At 35.7% G+C, this 19,029-nt stretch overlaps 1 protein-coding gene across 1 annotated transcript; it reads left to right on the top strand.

Moving 5' to 3' along the window:
- Window positions 1–8,213: 8,213 nt before the first annotated feature.
- Window positions 8,214–8,702, top strand: LOC117175640. Its single transcript, XM_033365347.1, has one exon. The coding sequence runs from the start codon at window positions 8,214–8,216 to the stop codon at window positions 8,700–8,702; it is 489 nt and encodes a 162-aa protein (XP_033221238.1).
- The last annotated feature ends 10,327 nt before the right edge of the window (window positions 8,703–19,029 follow it).

The raw sequence follows: 19,029 nt of genomic DNA, 5'->3' as shown, positions 1-19,029 counted from the left end.
TTAAATAAAGTTCTCCTAAATTTTGATAAATTTGTGCTCATTAGCGCAGTAATCGATTTTTTGAAAAATCGATAATTAAGGAATTGAAAACTAATCGAAATATTGGAAAACTTTGATTAATATGTATTAAATATTTGAAAAATCATTGCGAACTTTGTCAAATCTTTCTCAGTTTTTGGAAAATACAGTGAAACTATGAGGTTGGGCCTGTTTTTGTGCTAAAGGGGGATGGAACATACACTTAGTTTAGAAAGTGTTACGTAGTGGTGGTCGGGTAGAAAGAAATTTCAGAAAACAGCGTCACGCAATACTTAAACGGTCCCTTGCTTCACTAATCATTCACAATTTTATTAATTTCTGGTCAAATTAAAATAAATTTTAGTAAAAAGATAGTAAGACTATAACTCTGATCATTTTCTTTTTATCGAAAAAAGTCATGTGTGCCAGAGCGCGATTTGATCTGTTTATTTTTTGTAGAGTTATCGTGTTTACGGACGGACAGACGGAGGGACACACAGACTCCAGCGGCAAAACTTGATTTTTCGGCTTCAGAGGGTCTAAAAACGCGGAGATCCGTTGAAAAACTGTGGGGTCCAATTTCAGACAATTCTAATACTTTCTTAATCATAAATGACCTGAATGTAAAAAATGATGTCCTAGGTTGAATAGTTTACGAGATATGATTTCCCAAATTCTAGAAAATAATCAAATGTATTGGCTGAGTGATGACCCTTTGTAATCAGTCAATTTTGCTCTTGCCGAATACTAAAGAAGTTATAGGTTTCAGTGGTATAGAGACTATAGAGTATAAACTATAGGTAGTTCCGGAATAGTCCGAATGTGTATAATACTTTATCTTTATCCTATCTCTTTGGCTCGTCTATCGTCGTCTATCGCCGTCTCTCCTCGTCACTCTTCCACCCGATCCAACCCGATCGGGACCGAAGTCAAGCGAGTGATGGTGAAGCGAAGGCAGAAAATTGAGAAAATGAACATGATTTTAATTTCTGAAAGAACTGAGAGGTATGCGAGGAGGCCCAGGGCCGAGTTTGTTAGCGCGGCACCCTTAGCCATCGTAGTTATTGAGCATTAACTTACCAAACGAAAGAATTGTACACAAATATTTATTAAGTAAAAGTCATTTAAAAAAACAACTTTAATTGCGTAGAAGAGAAATAAAATTCATACCTAATATTGAAGAAAACATGACTTATACGATGTTATTACGTTATCACGTGCATGTGTCAAGGTTAAATGAGAAAAGCAAGGAGGATTTATTGCTTTCTTCGAGATAAGACATCTGTTAAATGCGGAAGAGATGCAGGAATATAGGTAACATATGATATGAGGATTTGTGCCAGGCATCCTGTTTTCATTATTAATTTGCTTTATTTGCTTCCTGATAGATGATACTTTCAACTAAAAATTCCTGACTTTACTTGTTTAATGCGCAGAAGCTGCTAGAAAATTCTAGGAAGATCTTGTGACGTCATAGAATAATATTGCGCAATTGCGTGAATGCAGAATTTTCGAAAAACAAGTTTCAAGGTTATCTAATGCATGTGTCAAGGATAAATAAGAAAAACAAGGATGATTTATTGCTTCCTTTCAGATAATACATTCAATTATTTATTTGATGCGGATAAGCTTTTTAAATGTTCTCAGATGGTCTGGATTTTTAAGACAAAGAAGGAGATATGTTTATGGGTAAGGATAATAAGAGATATATAGTTTTCCAGAATATTCTCAATGACGTCAGCATGAAATTATATTAAGCAATTTTTTTTTGCAAACAACTTCAAGGTTATTTTCAATGTCGCATTACATTTTTGCGTTTTTCAATATGATAATCGACGCGTGTCGATTATAATGTAGAACCTTCTAGAACAATGTTTCATCATATGATTCAATCTCGGAAAATATTGTGCAAAAGTCTTCGGAAGTTGGTAGAGGGGGTAAGCGTCTATGAAAGGAGACCAGCTCTTTTCCTTCATCAGTTTATTGTCAGATATCAGATTATAAAGAAGAAAGGCAACAAGAGCTAAAAAATCATTTGAACGTATTTCTAAATAACATTCGAGGATTAAAAGAAGTGATACAAGTGCGAAACGATTGACATACTTTAACGAGAAACTTGAATACGCTGAATATTGACAAGTGAAGATGGATTTCGCAAAATTGAACAAAATTGCAGTTAACAACGATTTGCTTCCAACGGAGAAACTGAAGGATCTGGAGTTGAAGAAAAGTTACGAAATTACAAGCATCAAAAGAGTAATAACACGGTTTGGAGTGCGGTACATTGTCACAGTAGAAAACAAATTTACTGTGTTTCTACCAGCAAGGATGACCGATCTGCTGAATGAAGATGAAAATTTGCTGGTGAGAATGAAAAAATCCTGTGAAGATGGTGATCTCGGCATGCGGTATTTGGATAGATGCTACAGTTCCATAGAATTTAAGAACAAAATAGTATAAAGTGTCTGCAGTATTCAATTATAGCTCAATCTATGGAGCCTAAAGTGATATATTCATCATGCCTGATACAACACATAATTTAAATTTATCAAAAATAATTGTTTAAACCATTTATATTTTTTATAACACTTTAATTAATCCTCTCTTTAATTAGAGGAAGGTAATAGTTGATGCAAATGCACGGAGATGATTAGTAGTATACTTATGGGAGTTCTGGGACATCTACGTAGTTTGCGCTGCCACCAACAGATGGGTTCTCGAGATTTTTAGAAAGATCTAGGTGATTCTCGAAGCTTCTAAAAAGTTTTACCTCTTTTCAGTATCGCTAAATATTTAAAAAGTTATTATTCATGTAATTCAGTATTATAAAGAATAGCTTTTTATTCAATACTTTTGAGAAATGTGCATGAAAATCAACTGTAATTGTCAGTTCTGGAAAATTGGATCGAATTTTCTGTGTTATATGTAATTTTTCCTCCTGTAACCTATTAAACAATGCTTTCAACTTCATAGTCAAATAAAATAAGACATTTAGAAAGTTTTAATAGATTTCTATAATAATTGTCACTAAATAAAATTTCGAAAATGTCGATCAACGTACATGGAAAAGAAAATCATTTTGGTGCATTAGTTCTGGAAACGACAGTTGCAGCGAAACTCAGTTGCTCACGGGAAGCCCTAGCCTGGAAGTAAGTGCAGTGTATAGTGCAGTGCATACTTGTTTGAAGTGGAGTGCTTATACATATGTGTATGCTGTCAATAAAAATTTTTTAGAATTCACGTTGCCTAGAGAAGGGTGAGGCGCATACCTGTCATCCATTCAAAAGTATTTAAAGAGGTTAATTTTCCTTTTTAAATTCTGTTTCAATTTATATATGCAATTATACCTACGTACGTCCGAGTGATGTCGTTCAATCGCAGAGGGAATTTCACAACCCTTAGTTGAAGTTTGTCAGGGGTATAGCAATGCGGAAAGCGCGCGAAATTCAAATCTCTTATGCATAACATAAATCTAAGTAAAATTAAAGTATTAAAATAAGAAAATCAACGCATCGCTTTCTTTGAGGTCCATCGTTTGAATAGAAATGTAAAACCCATCGCTGATAGAAAATTCCATTGTTGAAGTTTGCCAGAGGTACAGCAATGCGGAAAGCGCGCGAAATTCAAATCTTTTATATATAACTTAAATCTAAGTAAAATTAAAGTGTAGGGTGATTTAATTAAAATACACACAGTTAATCTTCTTTTAGGTTTTAGTATAGATGATGTAACTTGATACACTGTACGTATCTCGTTTTTTATGATGCGCTGCACAAGTTCCAAATTGACTGCATCATATTGTTCTTTGGCCTCGCCAGCGTTACAAAGTCTTTTTCCGTCTACTGCGCAATGGCCGTCAGATGTGATTTTAAATCCAACACCAGGTGGTCCACGGCTTGCTGCAGCGATTCAATCCATATATACTCATCGTAATACTGAAGATAGAGCTATGAGTATACTCCTAATACATGATTTCGGCTGCGCGCAGTTCCTCAATGATTGATATGATTTCATTGCTGTGACATATACTGTGGTAAGGAACCTCCACTAGTTGACGATCATTTGCGAGATACGTTGGACATTTTTGCATTAAAGTTCTTGTAATTGATACCTCGGCTGGTGCGAATAGGTTTAGTTGGCCTGTACCGCTTTTTATGTTCATTTGTAGCAATCAATATTTTCTTGTAATTGTTCAGATCATCAATGCTTATAGATGACTCTTCGGGAGATTTTCTAAGCAGCAGTTCTAGCAGACAACTTTTTTTATATACTTTACTACCCACAATGATATAATGTCCCTCAAAACTAATAGGCTTATCACCAATCATAAGACTGCCATCACTGAGCTAATGCACACCATAAACCATATCTAGATACTGCTCTCTGTTTCTTTGTCACATTCTGAGAGACTTGTCTGTCAAATCCATAGTTGTATCATGATCTTCTTCAGTATCCGCCGTCATGAAGGAAGCGTTATCATCATCCTCCTCCTCACCATCCTCCTCTTTATGTTTTTCCATTACGGGCTCTTCTTGCTCTACTTCTTTCTTGGTGAAAGGATTAGACATGTCAACCAATTTCTGCAGTGGCATGACTAGTGGCTTTAACGTTTCACTCATCATCTTTTCAGTGGCTTCTTTACCCATTCTTAGCATTCGATTTTTACGTCGAATTTCCTCACTAGCTTTAGCGATTTGACGGAGCACCTCCTTCTCCTTGTGAAACTTCGATATGTTGACATATTGATTTCTCAATATGTAATTGCATGATTTCCATCACATAACTTGTATTTATAAAGAGACAAAACAGTTAAACCCTTTTCTGTATCTTCTTCTATTGAGAACACTGTCCTTGTCAATGACAACAAATCCATACGTGTCCGTATTCCAACATGCTGAACACAAGTCTCGAAATTGAGAATAACTGATGTCAGTGTTGACATGATCGTCATATACATGTTTCAAGTGATTTTCATCCTGTTTGAAAAGTATTAACAGATTGACATTATCTGGCACTAGATGTTTAGAAATTCGAGCGTAAGTTTGACATAATTAAAAACTGTCAACATGGGCGTGTCTACCCATACAAAAAATGGTTCTGATGTTATCCTGTTTCTCACAGGCCACATCATCAAATACAATTATAGAATTTGGTTGAGCATCACTTGGTTCTATTACTTCTTCATGCTTACTGAAGGAGAGCTATTCAACACCTTTCACGTTATTCAATACACGTTCCAATAATTTGTATTTTGGTTACTTAAGGGACTTCGAGGAGACGTAGACATTCTCAAAATTAAATCCATTTGAGTGTATGATTAGGGTAAGTAATGCATTTGTCTTGCCACAATTCGATGGTCCACAAAATACTGCGCGAATACTGTCTGGCAAAAGACTGCTATGAAGTTTCACCCTCTTCTTCTCTGATTGGACTATGGTGTTAAAATTAGCAATCGGAAGTTTAACGGGTTGTGTCTTGAACCGCATCTGGATTTCAACTCTTGTGAAAGCTATAAATACAGCCCCTATATAGCTTTTACATCAGTTGCGTTCTAACCTCCATTCAGTGAAGAATGATTGTACATCGTGCAGCGAATGAAGTGTCACGCAATCATCGAGGTAAAGGATTAATCAACAAAGTTATCAATAATTTGCCGTTTTAGTTGCACTTGCCTGGCTATCAATACTGTGATCAAGGTACTAAGCTAGCTAAACGACTTGCTAGAGGTGGTCCTGGTATTAATCCTTTAGACGCAGTGTACAAAGAGCACTACATTGCATACTCGCAAACTCATGAAAACATTGACGCGAGAAACTCTGCAGATCGTCTACTAGCCAGTAAATTCTGGACGCGTATTTTTGCTAAAGACGCTGGGATCAACGAAAAAGCTACAGCACTGGCCATAACTAACGTGAGGAATTTTAAAGCAAAACTCGGTATGGGGTTAAAGAAGTAGTCTATTTCAAAAAAAGAAATGTATTTCAAAGAAGAGGAAATCCAGTTTGAAGAAGTAACCAGTTCTCAAAAATAAACTAATTGCATTTAGAAAGGTTGTGACTGCAGCCAAAAAGGTAATGAAACGCAGTAGTGATGCTTGAGTGACCACCAAGTCTGCAATCAGAGGTGCACAGGAAGCTGTTAAAAGCATAGGTGATAAACATCAAGTGCAAAAGCCACGTGTCTTGCTAATACATGCAAAAGATGGAGGTGTTTTACCACAGATTCCCATTTTTGCTGGACACAGTGCACTTGGTGCTATTACTTGTGGAGCAGCAAGTGTAGCTAAGTCGGTAAACGATGCTAGCGCTGCCAAACAACAACTGGCGGAAGCTCAAAGTCATAACAATGCAATGGAGGCTATTGCTCTAGGTAAGGTTTACACCCAAAACCCTTAAGAAAAGGATTAGATCCTCATATGAAACCTCATCGAAAAGGACAGGCACTTAATCTGAGACCGGTGCCAAAAAACTGGCAGTGAAGCTACCTCACCGTCCACTCACTGATGCAGATCTGTTCAAGTATGCTAAAGCTCTGAAGATTCCACATATTCGTTGAGTGTTTTTGCGCAATCAAATACCTTTAAAGAGACCCCGCCAAGTTGACTCAGCTATTGTCAATCTTGATGATAGTCACGACCCTGGTACCCACTGGGTAACCTATAGAAAGATTGGTGATAAGGTTCTAAACTTTGACAGTTTCGGTTATCTTCGGCCACCATCGGATCTAGTAGATTACCTAGGTGTTGGTAGCGTGATAAAGTACAATCATGATAGGTATCAAGACTCTGAGAGTGTTGAATGTGGAAATTTATGTTTGAAATTGTTATGTGGACAACTGCATATAAAAGATAAATACTGTCTATATAAGATTGCGTGATGAAGCGACTAGAGTTATTACAGAGAAGAACACCATCATGGATGAATCATTCACTTTCACGCTGACCGGAAACTCTTCTGTCCTGGAAGCAGAGTATTTTCCACCAATAGAACTCTCTTCTCACAGGAACTATGCCCTTGGACTCGTTAAATTGCTCAAATTCAATGCGATTCCTAACGTTGACACTGGAAGCAGCATAACATAACTATGCATAACATCTATGTCGGTGATCGAGTAGTGACCCTTCCTACTGGTAGCTATGAGATTGAATACATTAAGAGTTATGTCCAGCAGGCTCTAGCAGTTGATGGTATTACAATAAACATCAAGCCGAATAATAACACATTGCGCAGTGAGATAAAGTGTGATCGCAAAGTAAACTTTCAGCATCGTCATTCTATTGGACGCCTGTTGGGATTCACATCACGTATTCTCGAAGCCAATAAGACTCATACATTTGATCTATCTGTGGCTATTTTGAAAGCCAACGCTCTACGAGTTGAGTGCAATATCACTGCGGGAGCTTACATCAACAATGGCAAAGTGCACACGATTCATGATTTCTTTCCTATTGTACCATCATCTTCCAAGATCGTTGAAGTACCTTCACAGGTCATTTACCTTCCAATCGCTGTAAAGACAATAATCTCATTCACCTCCGTATAGTTGATCAGGACGGAGACTTGGTGAATTTTCGACGAGAACTTATAACAATACGACTACACGTCAAATCAACATCATAATGGGTATCGTGTACAATCGCAAAGGATTCTATAAAAGAGCGTCAACATGACAAATGCAAGTCAGTTCTCAAGCAGCACGTAAGACGCTAATACCTCAGAACGTGCTCATTCTGACGCAGCTTGGTCTGAAGATCAAACTTCGTGGAAAAAGAAACTCAAGTGTCTATTCAGAATATTTAGCATTTCCCTTTCTTGCAACGACAAAAATGGAAGAAATACTGAACATTCAAGCACTAGCGGGCTTTGATGAGTCTATAGCTCACTATGAGATTCAAGCACATCATCCTTATGCCTTATCAACATTCAACAATAGCGATGAAATTCGAATTGCTATTCAGCACCACGATTTGTGTATACTACCCAGCAAGAGTTCACTGCACGTATATGGAATTTTAACAAGGCCTAATGGAATTAAAGCTGTTACTGGTACAACACTATTGAGCAATGCCATCTGCTATCTGTTTGATGAAATTCGCTACGAAGTCAATGGTATTGATATTGATCGTTCCAAGCATGTCGGTCTCACTAGTGCCATGAAAAACAATTCATAAAGTGGAGTGGATGATACCATATTTAATGGCGTCAGATCAGGAAGAAGTAGAGTTGCTGAACCTTATTGAAAAAGATTTTCTCACAATCATGAGTTTTCGCTCATGGGAATTGTATGAATACACCCTGCTTCCCACCACCTCAAGGCATAAATGGACTGTGGAAACGTCAACTCAGTTGCAAAAACCACGGTACATTGTACTGAGTTTCCAGGCAGACAGAAATGATAAACTAGTCAGATATGCTATTCGCTTCGATTACTGTAATATAAAAAATATCAAGGTCTTCCTCCATTCACAGTACTATCCGTACGGTAATTTGCATCTGGACTTTGGTCATAATCAGTTTGCACTACTGTATGAGATGTATGCAAACTTTCAGGCAGCCTACTACGGTAAACAGCCTGAACCGAAGTTGAAGAAAAGTGATTTAAAAGAATACGCTCCACTTACTGTCATTGATTGCTTAAAACAAAATGAGTTTCTCAAACAGACCTCTGTGGACGTTCGTTTGTAATTTGAATCTGAAAACAATTTCACTGCTGAAACTGCAGCCTACTGTCTAATTATACATGGCTGTATGATTCAGTACCAGACCCTTAGTGGAAGCGTGAAAAAGTTGATTTAAGACGACAGTGGTGGGGGTAATGTCGCTATTAGTAGTGGGGATGGAAGGTGTAAAAGAGCGATGATTTCAGCAACAGACATTAGTTTTCATCGATATGGGGTTCATCGTGGACGCATAAGGCTTCAAAAACCCAATCAACTAGTTCGTTTTCAAAGAGCTGACCATCATTCCTCTTCAGGAAGACACGCAACCTGTCGTGTATCTATTTCAAGCACCCTACTCTTGGAACTTGCTGCGTGCCAACTACAAGAGTGAACATTCATGGTTGACGGCTGGATTGCAAATTGTGCATTTCGAAATTCGCTAGCTCTCAAGACCTGGTTCCTGTATCTTCAGGATCAGTCAACTATTCGATATTACTCTGAAAGCGGAACCCTTGAAGATGACACAACTGTTGCGACAGATACTTCATTGAGTAACACAACCCTAAAAGACTTTTATAATCATTGTGAATTTATGTTATAACTATGATTACTTTTATCAAATTATATATAGGCTAAGATCTACTCTTGTGAAATTAGGCTAAGTCTTTTTATTTAATAAAACCAAAACATTTAACTGGAAATCGACTGAAGATTTATTTTTAAAAAACCTACTCAGTTAGGTACTACTTCAGCGCTGGAGACACAAACATCGTTGGGATGCATTTTCAAATTTTGCGCGCGCGATCTCATTTTTCATTAGCACTAGATAAATAAGCACTTTATCTCTCTCTATATATACATTAAAACAGGGGCAGGGATCTGCCAGCTCCAGCTTGAACTACATACATGGTAAAACAGTGACCTTACCGACAGATCGGTTATCGACTGCTGGGAACTGACTAGTGGCGCCATCTGTCGGTGACAGCTGGAACTACGTAGATGTCCCAGAACTCTCATAGGTATACTACTATGATTGTTTCAATAATTTATTATTTTTTATATCTATTTTTTCTTAGAGTAATGCTGATAAGTACCATATCGAAAATTTGAACAATGTTTCAAATATCTTTTTTATTTCAGAAAAATATATTCACAAAAACAAAATTCTTCAAAAAATGATTCTCTCTGACGCTTATTTATTATTTGCTTATAACTAAAACTCAAAATCAAAGTTAAAAATTTCAGAAAAAATAGATAAATGCAGCTTTTTTCTGAAATTTCAATCTTTTTGTTCACTTTTTACTTAATGGAGTAATAATCAATGCGAATAATAAATAAACATTAGAAGATATGGAAATTTCTGGCATTACTATAAGAGAAAATAGTTATAAACAATACATTGTTAAATCAATTATGTCTGTTAGCTTGCATTAATTATTAGGTTACTAAGTAAAGAATTGACAAAAAGTTGAACATTTAAAAATTGCTACTTTTTAAGATAATAATAAATTGTTTAAACAATCTTGTTTTCTATCCTGACGTAATTATTACATTTATTTCTGTTTATCTTATTTGATTATGGCCTCGCTCTAACTGAAACGATAAAAAAGTTAAAATATTCGAAAAAAACGAGACTTTGTAACTTTATTCCAAGAAAAAATTGCTAATAACAATAATAAATAGTTTGAACAATTTATTTTAATATTTTAATATTGCATGGCTAATTGAAGAGAGAAATTACGAGACTGTTCGATATGCGTAACATTTACTATTCTGTCCGAAATTTACAAAAACGCCTTTTTAATAAGAAATACAAGTTAAAATTTATGGGGCTTGCGGAACCTATAAATAATATTTTTTTCGTTATGGAAAAAATATTTATTTATTTTTTGTAAATTCAAACAAATTTGGACGTGATATGCATGAATATTCAAAGAAAAAAATTACCACTGCATTATGGTACCACCCTATGTGACACCCTTCATTTGATATATTCTATATTTCTGATTATTCATGAAATTTAAAATCAAGAAAATAAAACAGTTTTCCGAAAATTTAGGATTTCTTGATCTATTTATGAAAAAGGTTATAATAACTTGAAAATTGTGGCTTGTAGTGGAGCTTACATTTATAACAAGTATTTCGTTTATAAGGTTGTGAATAAATAATGGCTCGCCGTACGAGAAAATATTACAAGCGTGATCATTTTCAACTTTATCTTCCCATTTATATAAACTTGAAGTTACGGACGTTCATTTAAATGAAAATTTAAAAAATTATTTTTCAATTATTTTTTTTTGCTTAAATCGGCAAAAAGAATATCCTGTCGGAAACAATTGTTAAATACAATTTTTTAAGGGGTTATCTACCCTTACACATCACCTATTATTCAGACCTGCCTAATGCAACTTTGAGTGTCGGTATTTGGAAATATAAAGACGTCAAAAATCCTCTTTTTATACCTTACCAATTATAAAGTACGTCAAAAAGTGCGGTAAGACCCCTAAAAATCACCTCTACTGTATCAACACCTAAAATGTTAAAAATTACAAGTTTTATTGCCGATGTTTAATTGCCGAACATTCTCACCCACTCTATAATGATTGAGATAAAAAAGAGGACTTTTGACGTTTTTATATTTTCCAATATCGACCATAAAAATTGTAATTTTTAACATTTTAGGTGTTATTATAGTAGGGGTGGTTCTTAGGGGTCTATCTGAATTTTCTTATCCACTCTATAATTAGTGAGATGAAAAAAGATAATTCTTGACGTTTTTGTATTTTCAAATATCGACAATCAAACTTGTCATTTTTTGAATTTTAGGTGTTGATATAGTAGGGGTGGTTTTTAGGGGTCTTGATGAACTTTCTCACTCACTTTATAATTAGTAAGATCCAAAAAGAGGATTTTTGACGTATTTATATTTTGACATATCGACAATCAAACTTGTCATTTTTACAATTTTAGGTGTTGCTATAGAGGGGTGGTTTTTATGAGTCTTGCCGAACTTTCTCACCCACTCTATATTCAGTGAGATTAAAAAAGAGAAATTGTGACGTTTTTATATTTTTAAATATCGAAATCAAACTTGTTATTTTTAACATTTTAAGTGTTGATATGTTAGGGGTGGTTTTTAGGGGTCTTGCTGAACTTTCTCTCTCACTCTATAATTAGTAAGATCAAAAAAGAGGATTTTTGGACGTATTTATATTTTCAAATATCGACAATCAAACTCGTCATTTTTACTATTTTAGGTGTTGCTATAGTAGGCGTGGTTTTTATGGGTCTTACCGAACTTTCTCACCCACTCTATATTTAGTCAGATGAAAAAAGAGAATTTATGACGTTTGTATACTTTCAAATAACGAAATCAAACTTGTTATTTTTAACATTTTAGGTATTGATGTAGTAGGGGTGGTTTTTAGGGGTCTTGCTGAACTTTCTCACGCACTCTACATTTATTGAAAGAAAAAAAGGAATTTTTGACGTTTTTATATTTTCAAATATCAACAATCAAACTTGTCATTTTTAACAATTTAGGTGTTGACATACTAGGGTGGTTTTTAGGGGGCCTGCCAAACTTTCTCACCCACTCTATAATTAGTGGGATAAAAAAGAGGATTTTTGACGTCTTTATTTTTTCAAATATGGATAATCAAAATTGTATTTAGCATGTTTGAATAATGGGTGATTTGTAAGTGTAGCTAATCCTGGAAAAAATAAAAATTTTGAAAACTTCTTCCGATGGAATATCATTTTTTGCCATCCTAAATGATTTAGACCAAACAAAATTCGGGGAAAAAATCTTTAATTTCATTCACATGAGCGTTCGTAACTTCAAGTACATCTCAACTATACGAATGAGAACAATTCTAAATCCAAAAGTCAAACTCTAACGGCACCTGTTGTCTGCCCAGTGGGCACAAAACTATGAAAATCCCAAGAACGTCCTTTGGACGTTCCTAGGACGTCCTATATCAGGCCAATCAACGTCTTCAAGACGTCCGATCTCCTAAAGATGACCTAAGGACGTCTTCAAGACATGGACGTTCTTGGGACATCTTTCGTACTGACATTAGACGTTTAAAGAACATTCCTAGGATGACTAAAAGACATTTTATAAAAGACGTCTTAGGGATGTCCCAAAGACGTCTCTAGGACATTCTTAATTTTTTTGCCCACTGCATGAATAAAAAAAATCTAGTTACCGACACAGCAGGTGTTACCGATAAAGCAGAACATATTTGCCAACAATTACTATTAAAAAAAAAATGTTTTTCTTTCCTAAATTCACGCAAGCCTATAAACCTTCTTTTCCCGTTCATTAATATTTCCCCAAAATTCTTCCGTTTTTTTAAAACTTTTACTTTTACATATGGAAACGAATTTCGATCTTAGGACTGGCTTGGTCGGTTGATTTGAGTGTCGCATGCTCTTAATTAAATAGTGTTAGAAAAATAATATCTGAATACACTAATGTTTATGAATGGTTTATTAAAAAATAATGTGTTGCCCCATTCAATTGATATTATTGCTTATCCCTCGGCGTGCAGACATCTTGCCAGCTGTAATCACGACTTGACATCCTTAACTTTCGTCTGCTACGTCACAGGCGACATCCCATATCGGTCACTATACACGCAGAAAAAAGAACCTGAAATTTTACTAAAAACCAAGTTAAAACTACCGATCTTTCAAGTATGCATATGGACAACACGACAGTTCAGTAAACGGTACAATTATAGGCAAATAAGTATGACTATTATTGATGGTTACTAGTACCGATTCTCAAGTGGTGCTGACATGCGGATCAGTAGATTTTACCGATCCAGTCGCTATTTTGTACAGTTTCTAGCTGCTGCAATTACGAATTATAATGCCACTTTAACGAATAATATGAAGAGATCTCAGTTATGTTATCGGCGCAGACTACAGTTAAGACAGCACTATAAATTGTGAGAAAGAATTCCCAGTGGGCACCGGAACATCCTAAAGACGTCCTTAGGACGTCTTTAAATATCCTGGGTCTTTCTTGGACATCCCAGTGCACAAAAAAATTAAGAATGTCCTAGAGACGTTTTTGGGACATCCCTAAGACGTCTTTTATAAAATGTCTTTTAGTCATCCTAGGAATGTTCTTTAAACGTCTAATGTCAGTACGAAAGATGTCCCGAGAACGTCCATATCTTTAAGACGTCCTTAGGTCATCTTTAGGAGATTGGACGTCTTGAAGACGTTGATTGGCCTGACATAGGACGTCCCAGGAACGTCTAAGGGACGTTCTTGGGATTTTCGTAGTTTTGTGCCCACTGGGATTTACATCTAAGGCCCAGGGTCGTTATAAAGACAACTTTAGAACGTTCTAAAGACGTTCTATGTCTGGCCTAAAGTTGTCCCAAAGATGACTGCAGGGCTGGTCTTAAAGACGCCACAAAAAGTCCTATAAGAGACATGATTATTTTTTCACGCTAAAAAGTGAAAACCCTCCCTGTGGGCACCAGAACATTAAAAGGACGTTCTAAAAACGTCTTTATTTGTCCTAGAACATTGTGAGTATAATGTTAGCCATTATGAGAGTATGAAATTCAATGTCGAAACAGAATAATATTGTAGGGCTTTTAAAAAGCAACGTTTTTTTCTACCGACTATTTTCATATCGTGCGTTGCTTGCCTTAAAATTGTAATTATCGTTTGTTTTTTGGGGATTTTGAAATGCTATAACTTTAATAATTTTGCTTTTATCGAAAAAAGTCGTGGAGATAAACTGTTCGTGTTTCTGAGCACTACGGAAAACCATACATAAAAATTTCAAAACTTGTTATGCTAAAAATATTTGTTATGATAACATTGTAAGGTTCCCCGAAAGAAACATTTATTTACTCCTGACTTTCTTCATATCATGCGTTGTTTAGCTTAAAATGTTAATTTTCGTTTGTTTTTTAGGATATTGAAAATGTTATAACTCTGACAATTTTGATTTTATTGAAAAAAAGTCATATGAATAAATTGCTCGTGTTTCAAAGTACTATGGAAAACCGTAAAAGAATTTCCAAATTTGGAAAAAACATGGTTTCGAAAATTTTGAAAATGTGCTCAGTCATTGATTTGTTATAAAAAATGGCTGGTTAACGAACTCGTTCCCAGTGGGAAAAAAATTAAGGATGTCCTAAAGACGTCTTTGGGACATCCCTAAGACGTCTTTTATAAACTGTCTTTTAGTCATCCTAGGAATGTTCTTTAAACGTCTAATGTCAGTACGAAAGATGTCCCAAGAACGTCCATGTCTTGAAGACGTCCTTAGGTCATCTTTAGGAGATCGGACGTCTTGAAGACGTTGATTGGCCTGATATAGGACGTCCTAGGAACGTCCAAAGGACGTTCTTGGGATTTTCATAGTTTTGTGTCACCACTATTTAAAGTTCGTTTAGGCACACCGTGATGCTTGATAACATTCTGAATGCATCCGCAGGTTGTCCTCAGGACATCCTTGATAACATCCTGAGGACGTCCGTGGGTTGTCCCCAGAACGTCTTTGATAACATCCTAACGCCGTCCGTAGGACAACCTACGGACGTCCTCAGAATGTTATAAAAGATCACGGTGTGCCTAAACGAACTTTAAATGGGGGTGACAAGAGTATTGTATTGGTTTTGTGTAAAATGTGACATGGTCGGTTTTCATCAAATCTCTATATTTTGAGACGCCCTGAGACAGAAAAAAACTATTTTTATGAAGGTGTCTGTACAGAATATATGAATATGTATTCATACATGAATATATTATATATCAGGATATATGAATATCCGTATAGAAAATTATTGAATTTGGCAAAAAGTGGTCTCAACATTTTTCAAAATACGCTCACTTTTTGAATTTGTATCCAAAATGGCTATCTAACGAACTTGAAGTTTACTTTTGAGATACTAACAGAATTTGTCGAAGGAAATCCAATCAGTCAATTCTTTTGAAAGTTATCGTGCTAACAAAAAAAAAACATCCACGGACGGACAGAAACATTCGTAAAAACCTGTTTTTCAGATTCAGGGGTCTCAAAACGTGGACATTTGACAAAAACAGTAATGGCGAGAACAGTAATGGCGAATGTGCGGCCTGGTAGCAACAAGCAACACTGACGAAAAGTCGTTTTGCGACTAGGATGAGATGCGCAAACTGAAATTCGCCGGCGTGCGCGCGCACCCCACCGATATAAATCTCAGAGTATTCTCAGTCGAAAAAGCCTGGCCGGTTTGAGACTATTTTAAGCTTCGATTTGAATGACTTAGTCTCTGAGAGAGTCTGAGAGATTTGGGTCCTTTTCAAGGTCCTTTCAGTGGTTCTTTTAAGAGTGATGCGACGGTATTATAATATTCCTTTTGTATTCGTCACGTACCGGGCGGACGGAGTTATTTACAGTAGTTGGCCGTCGCTAATCCGACTCTCCTTTTTAAAATTTTTCTTCAAATTATTAACACTTTGTTTTTAATTGATGAATTTTCTCATTATACTTATTTATAATTGTAACTCATATACTAATATAGAATTTTCTAGTTGAATTCAAAAATGTTGTCTTTTTTGGCGTATCTCATTCCAATTATGATAAACGTTGTATTAATTCCAATTTTAAATATTTGGAAAAAAGTTAGATATCTGAAATCATTGAAACCCGTAGATTCCGAATTATTATGTTTTAGACTGTTAACTATGAAATTAAAAAATCTATTTTTAAACTTTAATCCGAAGGCTTAACAAAGGACCCTTAAGTGTCGGCTACTCTATTGATATAACCTCTCTGCTTGTTATTTATGATCGAATTCTTATTTCAATTTCAGCCTCTCTGCTTGTTATTTATGATCATATTGTTATTTCAATTTCAGAAAGGACATTTTAAAGCCTTTAAAACATTTGAAAGAGCTACATGGACCTTTAAATATATCTGAGTGCCTGTGGAGAATTTCTTAGAGCTTCTCAGAGCTTTGAGAATCTTTAGCATATACTCTGAGATTTCTACCAGTAGGGCAGTCCTCAAAAGTACTTCATTAAAGAAATTTGATTCTTTTAATTTAGCAGAATTTCCTAATTTAAATCCTAATGTATCCCAAATATTATTTCTAAGTTGAACTTTAAAAAATAAATTTTAAAAATTAAGTCCTAAACAGTTTTTTGTAATATTTGAGAGCATCTAAGCATTCAAGTCTTGTGAGAGCAAAATATAGAAATACTTTGAATTCGGGTTGATTTCGAATAATGATAATCTTATACAAGACGCTTCGAAGATATCCTAGGGACATCCTTACGACATTGTACCCTGAATATCCTTTCAAGACATCCTTAAGACGACGAAATGCCAGACATAGGACCTTTTAAAGACAGCCTTAAGCCGTACTGATAACATCTTTAAGATATACTTCATGGGATATATTTTCGGATATACTTATAATTAATCAGTATTTGTAAGTTGTAATGCTTATAATACAATTAAAATTTCGCACTCAATGGGGGGGGGGGATTCGAACGCATAAACCTAAGCACGCAAGTCAGTAGTCTTAACCACCACACTATTACACGAGTTGCGATCTGTAAAATAATTTTGAAATGCATTTGTAACTGAGGGTGGCGACCTCAGGAACGACTTCTGAATAGGCGAAAATGCCATCGCGGCACACAACAAAAGTTATACCGTTTACCTCATATCTATATGTCAGCTGATACAGTCACGGAACAAAATCACGTCTTGTTCCAATAAACTCTCAAGAGTACGTGATCTGTGAATAAGTTGTGCCATCAAAAATTGTATTATTTTTATAAAACCCCTTCCTTGCAAATTGGGAATATGGAGTAATGTGACGACTGTCACAGAAATGTCAAAAAGGAATATTTTTTAGGTGATGCAATCCATTCATGTCGATTGCGTCGTGAATTCACCCGGTGCTCCACGCGGATAGGTTGCGTTGCGACTTTAGGGGCGAGCTAAGTAAACCAATCGGATCGGTAGCATTTACTGATCTTTCGGCAATGTCCACTGCACTACTATTTTAATTTCGGTTCAGTGGATTTTACGTGTCGTACAGTATGTAATACGAGGGAATAGAGTTTATTTTACTGAAGGATAGCCGTTGAATTAACCTTAACTTTATTGTGACATTTACGAAATGCCAAGTGATTTTGACATTTTCACCCTCTTATTAAGAGCAGTTTATATTGTTATGGTTACAAGAAACCCTTTACAATTCTTAATAAGTAAATATTACAGTTCTTTTTCCTGCGTGTAGTATATTCTTCGTATACATACGTGTATGTAATACTTTTAACTGTTATAAATTTAGCATTCGATTTCCTTCAATTTTCAACACTTGAAAATTAAACCTTTGGAAGTAAAACTCTTGAAAAATGATGCCAATTGAGATTCCATTTTGAACAGTTGAAAATTCAATAAAAAAGATATATTTATATTAAAAACAAATGTTAAAAATAGTTTAAAATAGTAGTAGGACAGGTGGGAGGGAGGAGCAGTCGCAGTTTTCAACCAATCGGCATCAAATTGTTCACGCATATTCTTTGGGCTCTCGGACAGGTCGTAAGAGTGTTGGAGGGGAAGATGTAGTGGTGGGGAGGGGCATAGGTTTTAAATATACCAAATAAATTGGCCTAAAACGTTTGATGCTTATGAAAATACACAGTTTTTGTCAATCGGCACCAAATTTTGTACTCCTATTCTTTGGACTTCCAGCCAGCTCTTAAGGGTATGGGGAAGGGGTGATACAGGTGGGTGGTGGGACATTAGGAGTTTCTGGCCAATTGGGATCAGATTTATCACACTTATTCTTTAGGCTCCCGAACAGGTCATAAGAGTATTAAGGGACAGATGGAGTGGGGGGGGGGAGGGGCATTTTTTGAAATCTACTATATAAATTTCAAATTTTTGAAATCTTTTTGCAGGCCATGTTAGAATTTCACGACTGATTTAAAAATTCTAAATATTGGATTCAATGACTGCAATATAATTTTTATAATTAAAAACACTTAACATTTTCTGTATTCAAGCTCATATTTCTGTTTTACGTTCTCAGAGACTTTTCAAAGTATAGTTCAAATTTCACTGTGGACTTCGCATTTTTCAAAACCAAAGGGGGAGGGTCGGTAAGGCCGGTTTTTGGCCTAATTTTTTTTTGGATCAAAAAATCTGAAAAAGTCACGGTAGTATCTTATAAGTATCCCGAGTCGATTGCACGCTATACGGACTACCCTCTACCCCCCAGCCACCCCCACCCCCCTACAAATATAGGAAACACCAATACCCACCAACTGTATTTTCGAGAGATTTGACACTCTTAAACATGTATTCTGAGGTT

The sequence above is a fragment of the Belonocnema kinseyi genome, chromosome 6 (assembly GCF_010883055.1).
Source record: "Belonocnema kinseyi isolate 2016_QV_RU_SX_M_011 chromosome 6, B_treatae_v1, whole genome shotgun sequence".
Lineage (NCBI taxonomy): Eukaryota > Metazoa > Arthropoda > Insecta > Hymenoptera > Cynipidae > Belonocnema > Belonocnema kinseyi.
Note: the sequence above shows the minus strand (reverse complement) of the source record. Positions and strands in the feature narration are given on the sequence as shown.

Coding starts and splice junctions, on each gene's coding strand:
- LOC117175640 (XM_033365347.1), top strand. CDS start 8,214: ATGGCGTCAGATCAGGAAGAAGTAGAGTTGCTGAACCTTATTGAAAAA.